The sequence below is a fragment of the Magallana gigas genome, chromosome 9 (assembly GCF_963853765.1).
Source record: "Magallana gigas chromosome 9, xbMagGiga1.1, whole genome shotgun sequence".
NCBI lineage: Eukaryota > Metazoa > Mollusca > Bivalvia > Ostreida > Ostreidae > Magallana > Magallana gigas.
In genome coordinates this window covers 6,642,909-6,664,569 of record NC_088861.1, presented here as the reverse complement: position 1 = coordinate 6,664,569, position 21,661 = coordinate 6,642,909, and the positions used below count along the sequence as shown (strand labels likewise).

Genomic DNA, 21,661 nt, shown 5'->3' with positions numbered 1-21,661 from the left:
CGGCTAGGTTTATATAGAAAGTTGAATTTTCTAGAAAACTCTGGAGATCTTTTATGTCTCGTCGCACATTGAACTGTGTTATAAATAGATAATTACGTAAAAAGGGGATTCTAGAATAATAAAGATTATTCGTCGATTTACGAGTAAAATTAAGTAATATGAATGCATATATAGATACACCAGCGCAGATCCAGGTATTTTCCGGTTGCAACCCAGGTTTAAAATTTTGGTTTAAAAAAAAATGTCTAAAATCTGATTAAAATCGATCCTCGATCCGCTCATTGTTCCTATTGACGCCACCCGAGGTCAACGTATGTTTGTAGAACTTATCTTAAAATATCTTTGTATATACTAGTATACATTACATTGTAAACGCAAATTATTATTTTGCTAGTACTTAATTATAATTCTACTACAGTTATTGCCAAGATCAAAGAGATGCCGCGGACATTATTCTCCAATATACCACGAACGTCATCAGTAAATTATCAGATCAGAAATACCTATTTGTCTCGCACTGATCATGGAAGTACCACTTCAAACCGTAAAAAGTTTTAAAACCATGTCAATTTCACGTGTTAGTTCCAGTCAAAACAATGTGTATTGCCTCAAATCTTTATTCTTAAGAGATCAATGCGGCTGTTCCTAGGACCTCCCTAGCACACTTTCACGGCGTGTTTTTACATAAAATATATAACGTGTTGTAGTAATAATCGTATTAAATTGTCTTTAAAATATTAGGAATGTGATTCAAAGATATTTTATAAATAAGTGAAGAGTATTAAAATCCTAAGAAAAAAGTATGTCGTCTGCATGTGATTCCTTTGATCGATACACATGTAAACATTACTAACTAAACCGTTGGGGTTACACGGAACAGCCGTCAAAATGACCTAGATCGTCTCTCTATAGGAGAAACGATCTGTAGAAATACTGGGCTGTTAGTAGAATAGAAATAAAATTCTTGTTTTCGTGAATGTTGCAGGATAACCTCCTCGGTCTCGAAATGTTGTTTGAAATATAAAAGCCTCGGCTAACGCCTCGGCTTTTATATTTCAAAACAACATTTCTCGACCTCGGAGGTTATTCTGCAACATTCACGAAAACTCGTACTTTATTTCTTAAATAATGCAGTTATTGCTTTTAGTTTGATTACACTGAAAATAGGAATTGGGATCCGGATCACAGGCACTTGAGGTGTGCATACCCCCGCCACAATCTTTATCAATTGAAAAAAAAATCCGATCGAGCCCAACTCGCACTTATTTCTTGTGTCTGTTTTTATATTGATATTATAAATGCAACTTAGTCGTCTTTTTATAACATGTTAAAAGAAATTTCTCGACTGACACTAAAAAAATAGCTCATTTTAAAAAGATTCAATTAAAAAAAAAAAGAAAATACTAGTAGTTCATAGTTGAAAAGGTTTCATTTCTATATTAACATGTTTTCAGAGAGTGGTTGTCGGTCTCAAGCTTTAAAATTGGCGGGAGGGGATGGGGGGGGTCGTGCCTCAAGTGCCTGCGTTCCGGAAGGGGTGTGCTTCCATACCCTAGATAGGCTACTGCTTTATAGCTCTCTACAATTTTAAGCATTTTAAAAAAATTCAGTTATCGTATTGAAATATGCAAACGTATAATATGAAAGGGTGGATGCCTGCTTACTCTTTTTTTACTGTGACAAGAAATTGTTTCTAAATATAAAAGTACATCTAACATACATAGACTATAGTTAAAGTACACGTTCAACTCCAACTGAAACAACGCATTTATATAATTAGCCGTCGAAAAAAATTCCTTTGGCCAGCAGTACAAATTTTAAAAACTTAAGGAGTTGTGAAACTTAAATTTTTTAATGATGTGTATTTTTTGTGTGTAAAAAGTTATAAACTTAATTATTTGATATTTTATTATCTACTTATGATTAATTTGTCCATATCCTTTCTCTCTTTTTGTGAAGTACAGTACGTTAGCTGCAGGTCTGTAACTGCATGGTCAGACAAAAATTCGGATGGACTACCCGGGTCTCAGGTCGACTATCCGATTTTTTTCCCTAGTGTGCATTGTGAAAGCTATCACCAGGAGAGGAGATTTGTTTTCAGTTGCATCAACTGAAATGTATTTCAGCCTAAGACTGTTTGACAATAAACAAAGACTTTTTAAAGTTACTAAACTCCGCAATTAACAAAAAATGTGTACAACTAAATGTTTTGGTAAACTTTATGCTGCATTGAAACACCTTCTTTTGTGCTTCATTCGGATAACAATTACTAGTAGGTACAGTAAAGTCCTGTAGCAAGCATTGCAGATAAAATACATAATCCGCGTTATATACCGGATTTTTTTTCTGAAACATGCACGGGTCTGGGGGGGGGGGGGGGGGGGGGGGTCCGGACCCGGACCCCCCCCCCCCCTGTAGAATTCAAATTTCTATAAATTACATTATAAAATTACTGAAAATATGCATCGGACCTGGCAAACTCAAATAATAACCGTCGGACCCCCCCCCCCCCCCAACCATGAAAAATTTTCTGGATCGGCGCATGTCATTTAATCAATTGCCCACAAAAGTGAGTGAAAGTACTTTAGTTAATAATTATTATTGTCGATTACCACGTGACTGTCAAGGACTTGGTACAAGTAACTACAGTCTGTTTGTCTCAGTCCGTGAAGTTCGTGTTCTCGATTAGCTTTGGTTTCAGTAAATCATGCAAATAAGCAGCAAACGACATCAAAAACCAAATTTGCAAAGAATAATCAAAACTAATTTAAGTTGACATTAAAAAAAAAATAATATATGCATCAAATGACAGTTTTTGGGCATCGTTCATTGGGATTTATTTTTACATGTACAACACCTAAACCGTACGAAAATGGATTGTGTTTACTATATATTTGTACATGTACGTGTCTTTCCTAATTAACAATTTTTAATTGTCATGCAATGAGTCTATTTCTTTGATTAGTCATAGACTTATTGTCAATTAAAAATTGTTTAAAAGTAGTAAGAGACAGATGTATTAAAGTCGTGCATTCATGAAGTACAATCCATCTGAGGGAAACGCATACTTAATAGAACGTAAATCTACTAGTATTAACATCTTTTGAATCTCTTTAAATTACAACATTGCACGTTTGCTTTTAGACTCCCAAATTGCCAATTGGAGCAAATTCGGTTAATTAAAACGCATCACAAAAAATTCTAGCCTGACCTATATTAGATTGTCGCTTACGATATTTTAATTAACTGCATTAGCTTTTTAGAAGCTAATAAAATATGCCGGAAAAGGCACTGATTATTCTGCAAACGTAAGCACCCGACGTTTTTATTTTTCTCACTAGTGCCTTTTTCCCCTACATGGAGGTATATATTGTATTAGAAATATACATTTAGCGTCAGGTGTATACTAGCTACGAATCAGCAATTCAAAATTCAAATTTAGTAACAAGATTTATTTGAAGCAAAATTAACTTCTGACAATTACAAATATTAACAATTTACATGAAACAATATTATACATGTAATTATAGAGTATGGTAAATTGTCCCGAGTATTTAATAACTAAACATTACACACGTATAAATGGATACAAATGGACGAGACTGATCAGTCTAATGAAAATTAGTACAAAATGGGTAGACGTTTTAACTGAAACATACAGAACGCAAAAGTTTATAAATGAAGAGAAACATGGACGTATCAAATAAGTGGGTAGTGAAGTTTGTCACTGATTAAAGCATCAATAAATGGCACTCTTCAGAGATCAATACTTTCATAGGCAAATATGCTGTGTCCATCCAATTACTCTTTTACTTCTTATCAGCCGTGGGGGCCATAATTGCAACATGGCCCTTTGGATCACGGACACACTTGATGTGCTTGTAATCCACACCCTCAGGTACGGTAAACTCCCTCCTGAATGAACGAGACACTTTGACCCCATCTTCCTCACGCGAGTGGTCAGCAGACACGGACACCAAGTTCCCGCGCCGTTTGACGGTAATGTGGTCGGGCTCGAACACCGACAGGTCCAGTTTGGTCTCGTAGGGTTTCGAACTCTCAACCAGCTGCATGTCTTCTTTCTTGCCGTCCGTAATGGCGGGGACGCTTTCAACTTGGACCTCCATTTCCTCCTCCTCTTCATTGCGTAGGAGCGGTGCCTCAACAAGGTAGGTGTGGTCATTCAGCATCTTACAGTGAACTTTGCTTGCATCGACCCCCTCGGGAATTTTGATGCATCGTTTGGTCTCACGGACTTCGCCGTTCTCTTCATCCCCTCGCACATGACGAGCGTGAATTCTGACACATCCGTCGTCAACGTTTACTTTCACTTCGTCGGGGTTGTAATTATCCAAGTGAAACGAATGGCTCCATTTTGCTGGTAGATTTCTACGGGGTGCAGCAGTCACCTGGGGTAGAAGCGCCAGCTCATCGTTGAGCATACTGGTCAGCATATTCCTGATTGGCATTGCAGGATAAAACGCAGACACTGGACTGTAGTCGTAGAATACTGGAAGCATAGACATGATTGTAGTTTTTCCTCACCTTTTTCTAGCCTTGTAACCTGTAAAACGTGCTTTCTCCGATTGACTTTCGCTATGCTCAGCAGGTTTATATATACAAAAACCGCTGACGTCTAGAACGTTCTGGAAAGTTCGAAATTGCCGCGCTTTTCTATTCTTAGCTCCATCGTAGGTTCGGACATTTTCTAGAATCCAGTATGATTGGATATATTAATATTCTAGAAAATTTCCAATCACACGCTTACCATTGGCCATTATGACATGATATATAGGGTTGTATATTCATCCATGTTAAAAAAGATATAAACAATACGAACAAATTTCCTCAACGTTTATAAATTACCATGACAACAAGCAAATATTTCTGCGGTGTCAATATCGTAAATCAACTTCCGGTGTCAGAGCACTTGTTTCGATTTGTTTGACAGCAGAAAGAACACAGACAAAGGTAAAAATTGGCTCTCTTTCTCCCGTTAACAGATCATGGGCTTCAAAATATGACCATTTATTGAGTTTGATTAATTTTTTATCGGGTTTGAAACAGAGAAAGGAAAACAGCCCGAAAACTTCAAATATAACGTGTTATAGATCACGTTATAAGAACAGTTTTTGGTAAAAGTAACGGATCTTTGTTATTAGTGATTTTTATTTACAATGTTATTCAGATTATAGAACGGCCTTTTGTTTCATCAGACCGATTACATTCTTGTTACTCGGATCGATTACTCAAACTCAAATGTTGTTCTATATAGGCCTATACACTATTACCCTCCATTCTGATTGGTATTTGTGAAGTTATTATGATAATGTGTACTTTGTCTATAGTCTGTCCCAAGATATTTTTGCCGAATGCCACAAATTATTCAATATTTATAAATATGTCTTGGTTCAGACAACCGCTGTTGTTCAAGGAATGGATATATATCCAAATGCTGACAAAATAAAAGGCTTTTGAGATCATGATTCAGTTTTGTCAGTAGCTGTTTAAATACAAGCTTATTACTGAAATAAATTTAAATGTGTAAAAAAATACTCCGTGGTTGTGAATATATTTCATGTTGAAATTATTTATAGTTGCTTGAATTAAAGTATCGAATATATACTTTTTCTTTCACTTTAAAAGTGCAGAATTGAAGGACATCAAAGATGGTGAAGCTTCACATTAAGAAAGGCGATGAAAGTCAGTTTCTATATGAAACCACAGTGGAACTACCTATTGATGAACTGGTGAAAGATGTTTGTGCCATCCACAATGGGCGACTTAAAGTACAGAGAATTTGTGCAGGTAATTTTAAGGTTAATCATATCAGCAATGTTTGGCAACTCATTTAGTCAGTGAATGTTTTACTGGTTTTATGTTAAATTCAAGGGTTATGTCTACTGTATTGACTTTCTTAAAAAAAGAAAAATTTACAAGACCAGAAATACATTCTATAGATTCCTTATTTTATGCAAGTACTTAATTTCGCGATTCAACGGTTTTGCATCAAATTATGAATTTAGAAATGCTTTCAATAAAGCAGTACTGGTAAATGTACAAGCTTTTTATTTTCTAATTTCCCAACCAGTGAACTTTAACCTTAATGAATGTATAAATGGAATAAGAGCACGTTGCTTAGATGCCATAAGCATGTACTCTGTAATGGAAAGGCCCCTGGTTCAAATTCCTGAGTAAATACTTGATGTGTCTTGTGTTCTTGGAGAGTGCACTATATCTGCATTATCACCGTCCATCCTCATGTAAATTGGTATAGACTTGGTAGCAGAATGGAGTCCATTAAATGCACTGGTGTCCCATCAAGGCAAAGGCAAAGAATATAGTCCACATGACATCACAGGAACAGGGTACAAGCTCTAGAGGCTAATAGCTTAAACAAAGATGAAACTTTATCTAAAGATCCATGGCTTTATTTTGACAGAGATGGAAGAGTTGGCAGAGCATGGAATCACACTTCCGCCCAACATGCAGGGCCTCACTGAGGAGCAGGTGGAGGAGCTGAAGCTGAAGGATGAGTGGGCGGATAAATGTGTTCCTCAGGGTGGAGTCAGGGAGAACAAGGATCCCATTGGTCGAAGAAACGGTCAAGGTATGTCGCTTATCTGAGAATGGGTGCAGTGCTAAAGGCAGGAATACATGCATGTATAGTGTTAGAGACATAAGAAAATGTGTGAAAAATACTAAAATTAAAAGAATTATGGGTAGTTGGTTTTGAGGAGATTTACGACCTTAAGTATTTGATGGGGTATATTGGAAAAGTACATGTATGAATGTGTTATTTTGCAAGAATTTTCATCAATTGAAATATATCAGTAATATTTGTTTTCTGTTTTAGCACCCACTGAAAAAATGGCTGAAATGATGAAGAAAACGACAAAGGAAGCAAAAGATATGATTTCAAAGGTAAACATTACTAACCAATACCGCTTTAACATTAAAAAAAACCCACAAGGTATTATCTAACACAATTGTATGTTTCCACTGTACAAAAAAGATACTGATATTTCCTGATCTTTTACTTTGCAGAAAAAAGCAGAAGCCAATGTATGTGTGACACAGGCTACAGTGAAAGAAGCTCTAGACATCCTGCGTGGGGCGGTGATGATTGTGTACCCCATGAACTTACCCCCACACGAGAATGTCAGGCTTGAACTGGAAAACCAGGAGGACTTGACTGGTACCCAGGTAAGTCTTTCACTGTTTCTTCTTTAAAAAAAATCTGTTCTTAAGGTCAGATGACAGGTTCCTCAATTTTATATATCTTTTTCCAGGAGTTTGTTATTGATTTACTACTTCTTTGATCAGCTTTCTTGCAAAAAATCAGGATACCTTGCCAGGCATTTCTGCAAAATACTAGAGTATGCAATTTTCTATATGATCTTCTTGAAAATACACTTGAATTTCTGATATAAAAAATTAATACTTTTATATACAGCCGGGGCCGGGGTTTGAACTCAAAACCTATAGACCTATCATTCCTAGCAATAAGGGGCACCTCTCTAACCACTCGGCTATCTAGGCATACAAATGCAAAATAATAAAATTCTAATCATTTTAAAAATGGTTATAAATAATAATTTTTATTGGAACTCTTTATAATGAGGTGATACAAAAAAGATTCTCGAGGAACGTGTTGTCTGACCTTAAATTTACCGTTAGTTTACTATGCTTGTATTTACACAGTCTGATTAAAATCTGCTCCTCTATGATATGCTAACAACATCATTTACAGGTTCACCTTAGAGTGCCCTGCCTATTGGCAAATGAAATCATTGCATGTAGATAGATATGTCCATCCTTTTCACAGATGTTATACCAAAACCCCAAATTAAAGCCATGAATTTTAACAATAGCTTGAGCTTTCATTGGGATGTAACAATCTAGTTTGCTCATCAACACAAGCTGTCAAATATTCATCATCAGACTTGTACAAAAGGAATCTATTGAACTATGTATAGACTAATGCATACAGATACTTGAAACTGAAAGGCTAGAATGTATATACATACTGGCCGGAACTTGAAGGGTCATTCTGAGATGACCATATATCGTTATAGGATGTTGATAGATTTTCATAGATAGCTTATTTAGAGAAGCAGATATACAAGATTGACTGGTACATTGTTTTCAAGTTTATGTAAATAAACTATGATTTATATTCAGGGAGGTTAACTCTGCCTATGGTATTCAGATGCATTCACATACATCAAAATTCAATTGATCAGCTTTGTTACACATGTACAGTAAAACACACATATAACGAAGTCTCAGGGACAAGAAATTTTTCTTCCTTATAAGCGTAATTCGTTGTATCTGACAAGTTTACAACATGAAATTGAGTCATGGGGAATGAAATTTACTTCGCTATAAGCGTCAATTCAATATAAGCATGTTATCTATAACCGTGTTTTACTGTATACTATTTCAATAATTAATTGGCTATGATCAGTATAAGCTAGAAAAAGAAATTTGTGGGGTATTTTGCAGGCATCCACAGAAGTCTTGGAGGAAGACAATACCTCAATCTGGTTTTCTGGAAAAGAAATGTTGAGAGGGAAACAGCTCAAAGATTTTATCGGCAAAAATGAGAAGACAAAGATTGTGGCCAAAATTCAGAAGGTACGGAATCAATTGGAGAGTTAAGAAACAAGTTTTAGTTAAATATTTTATTTTAATTGCTGTAAGTATTATTTTATTGATATTGTACCTACATTTAAAGGCCGAACATTTTTACCGGGTAGTAAATCTCAGGTGAGGGCGGGGCTTAATTTCTAGAGGTGTGAAAGCTTCCGGGGCTTGCAGTCTACCTGCGGTTGTGAACGCTGCTAATCACTATACACAGGAAGCAAATTAATACACAGAAAATAAATAATTAGTCAGATTGGTCTTAGTTTGAATATGTTATTGTTCTAATGACCATATGAAGCGATTTTATACACAAATGTTTTGCGTCGTCCGAATTTTCTCTGAGCACACGTGTGTAAAGTACAATTGAAAAAAATTCAGTAAATTAATTCTGCTTTAAAAATATAAGTCGGTACATTGTGTTTAGCCCTTGACATTGTTTAGGAAGGTAATTTTAATAAATATAATTGTATAAGAAAACCATACGATCAGTTGGAACGTGGAATGTAAAGGTAGCCATTACACGGTAAGAATTAATGGAGTTCGTTTTCCATGGAGTGATGTTTTCCTGCAACAAGTTCCAGTCGAGTGTATTACCAGTAAATACAGCTTTAGTAATTCAGAAGAGTGTATGTGCCTTGGAGCTGCTCATGCATCTTCGTAGAATTTATTAGATCACATGCATTCAACATGATTGAAATATAAATTACGTATTTTCAATTACTGAATAATTATTTTTCATAAACAATGTTAATACTGGTAATGTTAACAATTCAATTTTTAATCCCCCTTTTAATACATGACGGAAGATATCAAAGATAGCGTTGTTAATTGCTGGTAAACAGAAAACCGTGGACCTGGCAAGATTACGCTCGGATGATCACGTCAATCAAACTGGGTGCTATTGTTTCAAACTTTATTGACAAGCGGCATCTTTTTGAAGTTTGTACAGGTATAAAAGGGGGCGTTTGTAAAATGTTCGGCCTTTAAGTAAGTTTATTCATTATTTTTTTCATTACCAAGGATCAGTTGAATTGAACTTCATGTTAGTTTATAGATGAGAAAGAAACTTTTTGTCAAATTTGATAATACCGGTACCATAGATGTTATAAAGTAAACCAATGCTCAACTTGTTCTTGCATAACTTTCTTGTTAACATTAAACAAAAAAAAACCCCCAAAAAAACAACCAATGTATTGGTCCTGGCCAAAAATTGTTAATTGTCATGCAGCAGGCAAATATTTAAATTTTATTACCAAATTTTCATATGGGAATACATTATCATATTTTAATAAGATTTTATTATACCCCTTTTCAATATTTATCAAATTCAGCATTGGTGCCTGAGAACCAATACATTTATTTACTTTGGCCTTAGAAGTTTACACAGCTGGTTAACATAAATAAATTGAGTGGTAATTTTGTAAAGCTTGTTATTTATTGGTTTGCGCATGCTGTTCTGTCCATTACAGAGAGGGCTTGGGGCCCCAGGAAGGGAGCCTGTGGTTACAGAGGATGAACAGAAGAAGATGATGGCCTATTACTACAAGAAACAGGAGGAGTTCAAGGTGTGTACTACTGTAAAGTCCTTATTTTACGCGAGTACTTATTTTTGCGATTCCACCGTTTGGTATCAAATTGCAAGAATATTAAATTGCGATCCTCAATAGTTTGTATCAAATTGTGAGAATATAAAATCTTGATCACCAATTGTTTGTTATAATTTCCTATAATCCCAACCTGTCTGAAAAATAGAAGTGAGACTTTAAAATCCACAAGGGTTGCTTCTCGCAATTTTATGAGGAAATTAATTCCTCGAATTTAATTAGGAATATACAGTATATGAAACTTGAATTGATTGAAACCCAAGTTTATTTAAGCTGTTATTGAAGTTCTGAATCACAAGAAAAATGTGCTTTTATTTTTTTGTTCCATGGCCCTTCTTTGTTTATGATTGATAATTTTTCAACCTAAGAACATAAATTGTATTGGAATTCTGAAGTAAAGAAAAATTAGAAAGTGTACCGGTACACATCGGAACTTCTTTAATTTTTGAATTTAATATGGATTAAATTTTAGATAGATTTAAATTCCATGGATTTATTAAATTTCAGAAACTAGAGGCCGAGTCAGAAGACGCTTACCTAGATTCACCCTGGTCCGACTCCAATCAGCTGAAGCGTCAATTTCACGGAATGAACAACATTAACTGGGGACCGCGGTAACAGACAGCCAGCCATAACGACAACCTAATTTATGAATTTTTAGTGATATTAACAAAGTTGTTGCATTTTATATTGGAAGAAAGAGAGAGACATTCATCCGTCCAAATATTGTTACATGTATGTCACAAAGTTGATGCAAAAACATTCCCTTTCTTCCATGAATGTGCACTTGGGAATTTTAGGACAAATACATGTACTGAATGAAGAACATCTGTTTTGGTATTAAAAATACCTGGATTTGATTCAGTGTGTCAAATGTTACTGAAGCTGCTTATTGAACAAGTAATATTGTAATAAGGCATTATTACTCTAGGTTTATGTACATTTTACTGTAGGGTTTGAAAATTGGTCATTATTTTACATATATCATTGTTTGAATTGCATTTGAACATGAATCATTTATGAATATACAATAAATTGTATTTTAAATTTTAGCAAATATTTTTCCTATTGTTTTTGTTTGATATTATGAATTTTATGCAGCCATCTCTATTTATGACATAGTGTGTTTGTCCATATTTTCTAGGCAAGATAAAAGTACAGACTTTATTGTTTGTCACAGAATTAAACAGAATCAAACAAGGGTTTGCTGTAGCAGGAGGAAAATCCCTCATTTACTTCAAGGTCAAAAGTCAAGGTCATCATGGATCTTATCTACAGATTGTAGACTATATACAGACCAAGCACCCTTTCATGTGGGGTGATCATAATGATGACACATGCTGAAGAATCTATCTTAACACCCGCCAATCTAGCAAAAAGACGTGGATATTTGAAAACAAAAGAGATAATGTATTATTTACAATGTATTTTATTTGACAATTTTACAGTATAGAAAGTTGATACAGATTTTGTAGGTATTAATATTTAAAAACATGTTCATCTCATTCAGCAGATCTCATAACAAACACACACTTTCAATAATTTACAGGAGTTTCACATGCTCACAATGTATCCATTTCATGCATGGCAGAAAGAATAATTGGATACTCAGTCAAATGAATAAAAAATAGCAGTGTTCATAAAAAATGGCTTCAAGTCACTTGGTAAAATGTTACGATTAAAATGTAATGATCAATGGTTTTCTATAACAGAATTTAACAAAAAACATTAACTAAAGAAAACATACAAACTTTAAAATGTCCTTTTGTGAAAAAAGACTTAAATGAAATGTAGTAAATGTCAACAGTTCAATTTGGTTTACAGTATGTATCAATACACCTCTTGTATTATAATAAAAATCTTAATAATCTTGAACTAATTGAAATTGTATCTACAAACGAACTGAGCACGTTTAGCTACTTTATCAAATATAACAGTATCTGGAGCATTTAAAGATCACTCCCACAAAACTACATCAGTCAAGGAGGAGCTCTTTCATTTCTATTTTATATAAAACAAATTAAACTAAAAAAAATTAAAAGAGGCAATTTTGGGCAATCTGACACCTAATTTAGCAGTAAAAAAATATGCCATATACAGCAGTTTAAAATCATTACACAATTTGCGCAGTTTAACAAATCCTTACATAATTAACAAATTGGGGTGGAAGAATAGTTGTACAGTTGCTGCCAGCGGAAAAAAAGGTCATGTGACATCCTTAATGATATGGTCATGTGATTAAAGCCATCTTTGCTAGCCAAGGATAATAGCTAGAGCTCCATCATTTCGTTAACAAGAGAAGAGGGCAAGTTATCTCCCTTGGCTTGAAAAAGATGGCTCTTTTAAAAAGATAAAATGAATGATCGGTGATACCCGTGACTCCGTAGAACACAAAAGACTTCTGTATTAATTAAGAGTAAGAGATGATTAAAACTTTCATATCGATATAAAGCTGATGTACTTTTAGTACTGGTATATATTACTTTGCCATTTCACAAGCCATTGGTAGGTTTATATCAGTAATAAAGCTTGGACATCAACATTAACAGTGCATATACAAGTATGTTAACAAAAATCATTGGAATCAAGGCATTGCTGCACTTATAAATATACGAATATTTAGGCTTATTTTGCAAAGATATTGTACCGGTACTTAAATATACATGAATGTATTCATGCAAGAACTTGAATTTCAGCCTTATAGTTTAATCACTTTAAAGCCACATAATTATTGAAACATATTACCAGTAAGTGAAAGTAAGCTTGGCTTATTTCTTGACCAAAAGTTTCAAATCAGATCAAAATGAAGGAAAATAAGAAGAATCCAAAAAAAACCCCAAAAACAAGGGTTCTGAGTTTGCATTAATTTCATGCACCTATAGACCAAATAAGGCTATAAGAGAGAGCTTTGTTTATTATGATCAATATGATAAAATATTAATGAAACATGTACGATGCCAGATATGATAAAAAAATCATTTAATGATATTTTTCATATCATATATTTCTTTGATTCATTTAAGAGGGGGTAGAATGGTGAGGATGTTATGCATTTCTGTTATACATGAACCAGTATTGGAACAAGTAGGTCCTTACTTGGCCCCCCCCCCCCCCCCCAAAAAAAAATAAAAAAAAAATAATGGCTATATATATAAAGAAGTAGAGGGTAAGGGATAGGGTTTGTGAAGTGTTGATAAGCATTTATCATTAAAAACTAATTATATATACCGTAATATGAAATCTGAGTAACCATGGGCATCTACACTGAATAAAATGGTAAATTTGTAATAATAGTTTACATGTACATGTGATGTTTACATATTGCCACTGAAAGGTTATAAATTAAGAATAATATATCCATTTGTATGATATGTACACAAGCTACTTACATATACACAGATAAGTATTTACACAGTTTTAAAGCTTATATTTGTATCTACACAATGACTAGAAATAAATCAAGGTCTGTAGTAAAATATTTTTGAAATTTTACATGGCAACGAGACTTAACAATACCCTATACAGTGCAGTACATACAGAACAGTATAAAGCTCACTAATCTTGATACTGTGGAAAAGAAATTCCAGTGCTTTTCTAAACATTGAATGACTTTGGCACCAATAGAACCTAAAGGATAAGTCGCTAAGTCACTAACGCAAATATTTAGCTTACCGTTATATTGTTTTGGGGTTACCTGATGAGACCTATATAATCTGTATTTATCAAATGGATAAAAAAAATCATAACTTGTGTCATTGTACATTCATATCACAGCAGTGTTTATGTTCAGATCTACCAAAGAGATTCATCGATAATCGCATGCACAAGCAGACTGCATTGAAAAAATTGTTCATAAAAATTAATAACATTTTATTCTTTTAAAAATATGTCTAGACAGATAAATACATCTTGCAAAAGCACAATTTTTTTTTTTTTTTTTTTTACCAATTCAGACTAATAAATTTACCCAGTACATTATACATGTACGATGTTCATCTTTCTAAGTGTGCATTGTTTCTTTGCAAAAAATCTTTGTTATGTGTAAACAAACCTAATTACCAGTACGCCCTGTTTTGAATCTCATTCTGTGCCCTATTGTGTTGTACTATAATATTCGGTGAAAATGAAAGTAATGAGATATGATTTACTTAATTAAAGGTGCATGGAGCCTCTGCTAATGTAGTGCACTGTCACCTGTAAGAAAAAAATTGTTTAGTAATTATTATCTTAAAAACCCAAACATCTTAAAATTTAGAACACTTATGTCATCTTCAAATCATGTAATACTAATGAAAATGTGTACTTTAATTAGAAAAATATTTGATTTGGTTGGTCATCCTACGTAACAACTATAACAAATTCATTGTTTACTTTATTCTGTTTCTTTTTGTAAATCCTGCTTTTCTTATACTTTTGTATATAATTCTTCTGCACCTCATGTAACATTATATGTTATGAGTGAAAATAAATGAACTTGAACTTGCTAAGTGTGATACATGTAACTCTGAACATGTATTAAGGTGAAAATGAAAGTAATAAATTACTTTAAGGTACATGAACCCTTTAATAAGGGGAATAACTCTCACTGGTATAGAAGACTAAAATCTTTAACTCTGTCAAAGGTTATTCCACAAAGTTTGCTAATTAAGTGGACAAAGATGATGAACCTAAACTATTACTCTTTACAGCTTTGAGTGTAGAAAATGCACACTAATATACTGGTAGTCTATATTCATCTGCTATTGGTGAACTTCTCTCAGTGTATCCTTCAATTGTAATAGCACTATAAACACAATGCATTATAAATAATCTTTTCAACCTATACCTACAGTACTGTACCATTAATTACTACTATCATTTGGTAGTTTTTGCGATTTCTTCACAAACCAATGCTAGAGTAGTGAGTTTTCAATGCTTAATAATTAAAAAAAGTTCTCTTACAAACTCTTATATGAAAAAGTCTCATTGTGTTAAACTGCATATGCACTATTACATAATTAAACCCTTCTAGTCACTGCAGTCCTTCAGAATTTGACATGTACAGTTTATCATCTAGATCAACATATAGTCATACATGTATTTATAAAAATATCAACATCATTTAAAAAAAAAATCCCTGTGGGAATATTGATACAAAAACAACACATAGCACCTTGAAATGTAACAACAACTCTTTCATATATAAGAAAAAAAACATTTTAAAAAGTCTTAAAAAAAACCCTATTGCGTATTAAAACACCGTCATCCATAATAATGGTTTAACGTCCTGTCACTATTGTCAATCAAACTGGCTCGAGCTATTGTCCGCCTGGGCTCGAACCTCACAACCTCGATTCTGTCCATTGAATCGTGTCTTGGCAACATGGGTGTGTCGACCCCATTGTTATCCACGGGTGGGGGCTGAGAGTTGCTATGGGCGGGGTCTGTCACATCCAGCGTGGCCCGCCTCTTTTGTTTGTTGATTATCACAAGTTTAATCACAATCACAAGCAGGAAGATAATCACACCTACACAGATGCCTAATATCAGGTACAACAGTGCTTTTTCTCTGTGTTCTACAATAAAAAAGAAAAATCAAGTAATTAACCTTAAGAAATCCTACCAATGCAGGTATATCAGGACAGATGATTTAAATGGTATTGGAAGTTTTGCATAAATATCTTTTGTCTATATATAGATATGTTCGATTAAGTCTCATCAAGAGCCAATTTGCAGGAATATTTCTCCTGTCCTCAATCGTCTCTGGTATATTATTTTCCAGATAATCTTGATCATGAAAATTACCTTATAGTCACCCAGACCAGTTCATCTGCGGTAAATCATGAAATAAAATTGTTGCGAATAAAACTGGTTTACAGTAACTAAGGCCTTGAACTTTCACCCTCAAGAAACTGTTGCTCTCAGAGAGAGTTTAAAAGGAATCTACATTCAACTTACTATCAAAGAAGTTAAAAGTGTTCAACCAATCCACGACCAGACCAGTGGCTGATCCTTTCTTACTGCTTGAGGGTACCACAAACTCAGGTGGTGCCAGAGTATAGTTTACGCAGTGGTGGGTGGTGTCATTTCCCTCCATTTTTGAGTCTTTATTCCCATTACTGCTAATAGTTATGTCCTCTTTCTCTCTCTCTTGATCTGAAAGTAGAGAAAAAAACTGTAAAGAACAAAATTCAAAATGGCTGTCAAAATTGACTATCGAAAAACACCAAAAATAAAGAAAACTCATCAAAAACTCAACCCAGACAGTTATCAATGAAAGCCCAGTCTCAAAGATAAACTCAATACAATGGTCAACATAATGCAGATATATCCTTCAATCATTATGTAACTTGCAATCCCCCCAAAAATCCCTTATCAAGAACAACGCATACAAGATTATTTGGTGTGCATGCATGTACTTCTATAAACTATGTTGGCATGCAGTTTATTTTCGTTTTACAGACAAGCTGTACTTAATATTGATATCATGATGTTTGTAATAGAAACTATATCAGATAAACTTGTCGTACATATTTACAGGGATGAGACTTTAATCGATACTTGTCATAAATATCCGGATTGTTGTATTTATATACAAGATACCTGTGCTAGTGTATACATGTATATGCACTGTGATCCTTGAACTATGCACAATATGTAATATAATGCGCATATGGGAACATATTTTAGCTTAGTTATGTAGACAATTTGCAAGTTTTTTAATGAATTTTTAAAATTTCTTTTGTGTACACATTTTCTGCAACCTTTCATGAATTGCATAGAATTGACTTGTAACGGGTGATCGATAAATTTAAAACGGAGCTAAATAAAAACAGCAAGTTACTTCTCTTTAGCAAAACACTGTATTAGGGAGAATTTGATTTGCAATTGTCAATTTGATTTGCAATAGTCGATTTGATATGGTTGAAAATAACCTGTATACATCAAACACTGGTTTTAGTGTTTTCAATGTCGAGTTGATCCACAAAATCAAACAAAATTTCATTGAAATAAGATGTCATGAGAAATTAAATCATTATTTTGACTGTATTGTCAAAATAGTGACTTTTTACTAGATCCCGAAAATTGATGCCAGCCAATACTAATGAAATCGCAGGAGTTTTAAACTTTTGTATGTATCTGACATGCAACATTCAAAATACAGTAAAAGAAATGACAACAATAATGTAATTTTGCTTTGCTCTCAGCCAGCTCTAAAAAGGGTCTGAATTCCCACAAAAATAGTTCAGAACAGTAGAAAATAATAAACCCAATTTTTTGTTCATTGAAGTAGCTAGATCTTGAAGCTCATACTGCAGTGCCACTTTTATCAGTAAATAGACCACTAGTTCACTACCTTTGGGATACATGTTCGAGTCTGGTTTGGATGTGCTGATCTTTGGAATGTCTGTGTTGTTTACGCTGGCTGGTGTTGTCCTCTCTTTTTTCTTCCGGTTCTTTCTGTGTCGTAAATTGTGCTTCAATATCTTTTTTGGTACTGAAATCAAATGTTTTCAAACATCATCAGTGTTGTTATTGGTAATGTTCTTTGCCCATTTTCTATTCTATTAGTAGAAGTTATCTCCCTTTGGAAAGAGCCAATTGAAATGAATGTGCAATATTGTTGTCCAAATACATTTTCTCTCTCTCTCTCTCTCTTTCTCTCTCATAGCAAATGAAAATGGAATCTTTAAAGCGGTAAATGAGAAGTGGAAAACCCATTGCAAGCTGATGTTACGCAATTTCTGACGGCGTTTTTCTTATGCCCCCTGAAATAAATAAATAAAAAAAAACAATAGTGCAGCGCAATGTTTGCATATTCTCTTGCACCCACCTGTGACTTAGACCAAGATTTGTTAGGATTCGGAAGGAACTCACCCTTCCACTGCACGCTCTTGCAGTGTTTTTGTTTGATTAAGTTGTTGAATAAATAGGGACGCTTTTAAACCAAATATTACATCATTATTGATAGCAAACACAAATCACTGTTAATTCCGACTGAGGACTTCTTAACATGCGGAGGCATCTTTTGAACGTTAGGATCATCTTTGGACAATTTAGATAAATTAACAGCTGCCTGACAGTGGATTATAGATGATTAGGTTTTTATTGGAATTCCACTGCATATTGCCCTTATAGCTGTGATATTGCCCCCTACACTAGATTTAAAACTGATTTCAAACATTCTTGTTTTGTCGTGCCACTAGATTTGAAACTGATTTCAAACATTCTTGATTTGTCATGCATCTATCAAAGAGTGTTTCACTACCAAGAACTCAAGAATTCCTCTTTTATTTCATCCATCAAAGGTGCTTTTTATTAGACTTCTTTCGGAATTTTCATCCATTAAAGGCAGGCTTTAGTCAAACATCATGATCCACTAATGCATTCCGAGCTCAATACAATTAGCCTGTGTGTTAGGGTGTTATTTTTCCATTTCGGCAGCTGCATTGCGAAAACAGTTTTCATTCATAAAAGTTAATGCTTGAATGCATTATTAACAACAACTGTTTGCTTAACCCTTAAATGCTTTCGGGCAATAAAAAAATACTAAATATAGAAGTTAAAAAAAAAGAAGACATAAATATAATCACACAACAGGATTTCAAAAGAAGGAAAACAATAAATAAAACTTAAAAGTTCGCTTAAAAAATGATGGATTCATAAGTTTGTATATATGAAAGCCTTTTATAAATGTTGTACACATTTGCCTTTGATAGTGAATTTGGAAATGCTACTGAAAAGAAATGATAAGTAATGATGAAGGTCATGGCCAGTTTTCGACTCAGCATTAATGAAGTAAGAAGAGCTTCTTATAATGTAGCTGCAGGTCTGTAGCTCCCAACATCGGAAAACGAATTATATTAATTCACGTCGAGATCAGGAGTCGCCATTTTTAGATGTAAACAAAACTGCCCCACTTCACTTTCCGGGGTTAGTGATGGTGTTTGAAAGACTATCAGAGGCAAGTGAAATGACGATATCTGTAGTAAAATGTCCAAGGAATTTTTTGGAATCAAATATTTGTACAAAATGTATTCGGAAATGAGATTAATCAGTGCAAAACTAGCGCATTTTTTTATGTGCCGTAAATTGCAGTTTTTTTTACTATGGGAGGCACTGTACCTCGCAGGTCGTCCATCCAAATTTTTTTCAGACCGGGAGCTACAGACCTGCAGCTACTTATAAAGATACAAGTTTGCTCAAATACAAAACCTAAAAATATATCAATTTTTTCTTTACTATATAATAGTTCATAACTGGAAAAATCATATCTAAAAAATTCAGGTAGCTGGATCTAATGGGTATCAGTAATTTGTTGACCACCCAGCTTCAATATCCAAAAAATATCAAAAAATCAATAGAAATTCAGCTGAGTATTGGGTTAAAAAATCTCCTTACACTTTACTAAAATGACTTAATGAATTCAGAAAATAAAATCCTTAAAATACACCTAACAATACTGTTTCTAGGAAGTATTGATATCCCTTTTCAAAACCCCCCCCTCACAGAGCGATAAAATGATAAAATGTGGGCTAAATAGGAGGCAGATGAATGCAGATAGAGAACTTCACTCTATAATTTAATAGCACCATTGTCATAAAAGTCTAGCGTTGTAACAACACCCTGATTGCTATGAAGGTGTTAAAATTTGCATCTTGTTCCAGAAAGTCAACATAACCCTGTAAAGTATATACCCATCCCCCCTCCCTGTGGGGTGTTTATAATTCTGCACTGTATTACTGCATTGTAAAACTGATTTCCTATAAACATTGGGTAATTCATGGATCAGGTTATAAATTCTTCCCTAATTTATTTCACCCCCCTCCACCAATACCCCTCACTATGTTTGAAAAAGTGCCTTTCTGGGTACACAGTTGTGAAAGTTTAAGGCTAAGTGTACATGCATGTACTTGTATCAAATTAATTAATGTAAAATAATTCACACATGATTAAGTATAAAAAATATATTTCTTAATTATCAAAACATCTGCAACAAGTACCAGTATGAGTAATATCTGTAGCAATGGCGGCAATGCAAATCTAAAATTGGACATAGCTAATATTTTTTTTTACATTAGTACATTTATTTAATTTGCATTGTATTCAATAACTTTGCTACATTAGCAAGTATACAATATATCTATAGATACAAATTCTTATAACCTTCACCGATACATTTTCATATAAGGGTTGATTCCCTTTACCGTATTTTAGTCGAGATTGAGCCATACATGTCATTGTGTATTTTATTATGTAGTATTCTGCTGCAGTTTAGGTATAATCAACTACAAGCATACAAATTACTGGTTTAACAGTGAATAATTGCAGATATTGTTTTCAAACTACGCAGAATATCAATCTTTAAAAACAGATGTACCGTATATACTCGCCTATAAGTACGGTTCGCCTATAAGTCGGTTGCCTTTTTCCAGCTTTAATTTGAAGATTTTGCTGTTGACTCCCTTATAAGTCGGGTTACCTTTTCAGGACAATTGATGTACAGATACTCTCAATAAAATACCACATTCTATCATACATGTTTTGAGTTCTAAAAAAAATTGTCCTTTTTTCGCCCCATAATTTCTTCTAGACTATTTCTATCATGGGTCTATGATGTTAATAACTTTTGATTTAAATGCCATTATTTTTTATAACACTAATTACAAGTTGGTAATAGCTTCAAAACTACCAGATATTTAAATAGAGTCCTTTTGAAAATTTGATGATAGTGATTTATTTCCTTACTGACTGATTAGGTTGGTAATAACCCCTTGAACTGGGGTGTTGGCTTGTGTTGTTTTAGGTGACATGACCCCTATATCTATTATCACCTTAGGTGTGAAAAACAGACTGCTTGAATTTTCTTTTTATGAACACAGGTTCAATGCATTTATCATAATCTGTTTATTATTTAAAAAGAAATATAACTTACTTCTCTCTTGTGAATTTTTTTTTACTATGTCTCGCCTATAAGTCGGACCCCCACTTTTCACTCAATTTTCTACTCCCAAAAATCCGACTTATAGGCGAGTATATACGGTAAGGGTACGTTAAATGTATAATCAATTTTTGTTTAGAAAATATTTCATTCCAGCTTCTTCATCATAAATTAAGGAAGTATGACAACTGTAAACAATACAGAGGTGAACATTACATGCTGAGGACCCTTACCACATGTATAAATGACTCTGAGGTATTTAGGCATTGCTGGGGGGCAAGGATTGCCGAACACATACTCCTCCACATCAATGGCACACCGATTCCGACCATGGCACTTCTTCATCACCTTCTCTACTGCAGTACTGGACCGGCAGTCTAATTAAAAGAAAAAGTTCTGTCAAAATCATTAAGCCCCAAATCATTAGATATAACTGACCAAACCATCCACATACCGGTAATACATGTACTATTAATGCTTCGTTTTA

General features: G+C 34.0%; 3 protein-coding genes across 5 annotated transcripts in view; 1 reads left to right on the top strand and 2 right to left on the bottom strand.

The window, feature by feature from the left end:
* Positions 1-3,431: 3,431 nt before the first annotated feature.
* On the bottom strand, positions 3,432-4,641 carry LOC105346578 (major egg antigen). The gene has a single exon (XM_011455219.4). The coding sequence runs from the start codon at positions 4,524-4,526 to the stop codon at positions 3,810-3,812; it is 717 nt and encodes a 238-aa protein (XP_011453521.3). The 5' UTR covers positions 4,527-4,641; the 3' UTR covers positions 3,432-3,809.
* Positions 4,642-4,788: 147 nt separating this feature from the next.
* On the top strand, positions 4,789-12,587 carry LOC105346560 (cilia- and flagella-associated protein 298). 2 transcript variants are annotated; one of them, XM_034478146.2, is made up of 8 exons: positions 4,789-4,971; positions 5,652-5,808; positions 6,443-6,610; positions 6,857-6,924; positions 7,048-7,206; positions 8,509-8,640; positions 10,119-10,214; positions 10,761-12,587. In XM_034478146.2, the coding sequence occupies exons 2-8, from the start codon at positions 5,670-5,672 to the stop codon at positions 10,869-10,871; spliced, it is 873 nt and encodes a 290-aa protein (XP_034334037.2). In that variant the 5' UTR covers positions 4,789-4,971; positions 5,652-5,669; the 3' UTR covers positions 10,872-12,587. The 2 variants fall into 2 exon arrangements, with proteins under 2 accessions (XP_034334037.2, XP_011453499.3); XM_011455197.4 differs by having other exon boundaries at positions 5,647-5,808.
* A 2,134-nt stretch (positions 12,588-14,721) lies between these two features.
* Positions 14,722-21,661, bottom strand: part of LOC105346546 (protein eva-1 homolog C) — a 40,157-nt gene continuing 33,217 nt past the window's right edge. For both annotated transcript variants that reach the window (XM_034478145.2, XM_011455173.4), the window contains 4 exons: positions 21,408-21,551; positions 17,590-17,730; positions 16,191-16,388; positions 14,722-15,808 (listed from right to left, as the gene is read on the bottom strand). In XM_034478145.2, coding sequence (XP_034334036.2) covers positions 15,495-15,808; positions 16,191-16,388; positions 17,590-17,730; positions 21,408-21,551 — 797 coding nt within the window. In that variant the 3' untranslated portion in view covers positions 14,722-15,494. The remainder of the gene's footprint in view (positions 15,809-16,190; positions 16,389-17,589; positions 17,731-21,407; positions 21,552-21,661) is intronic.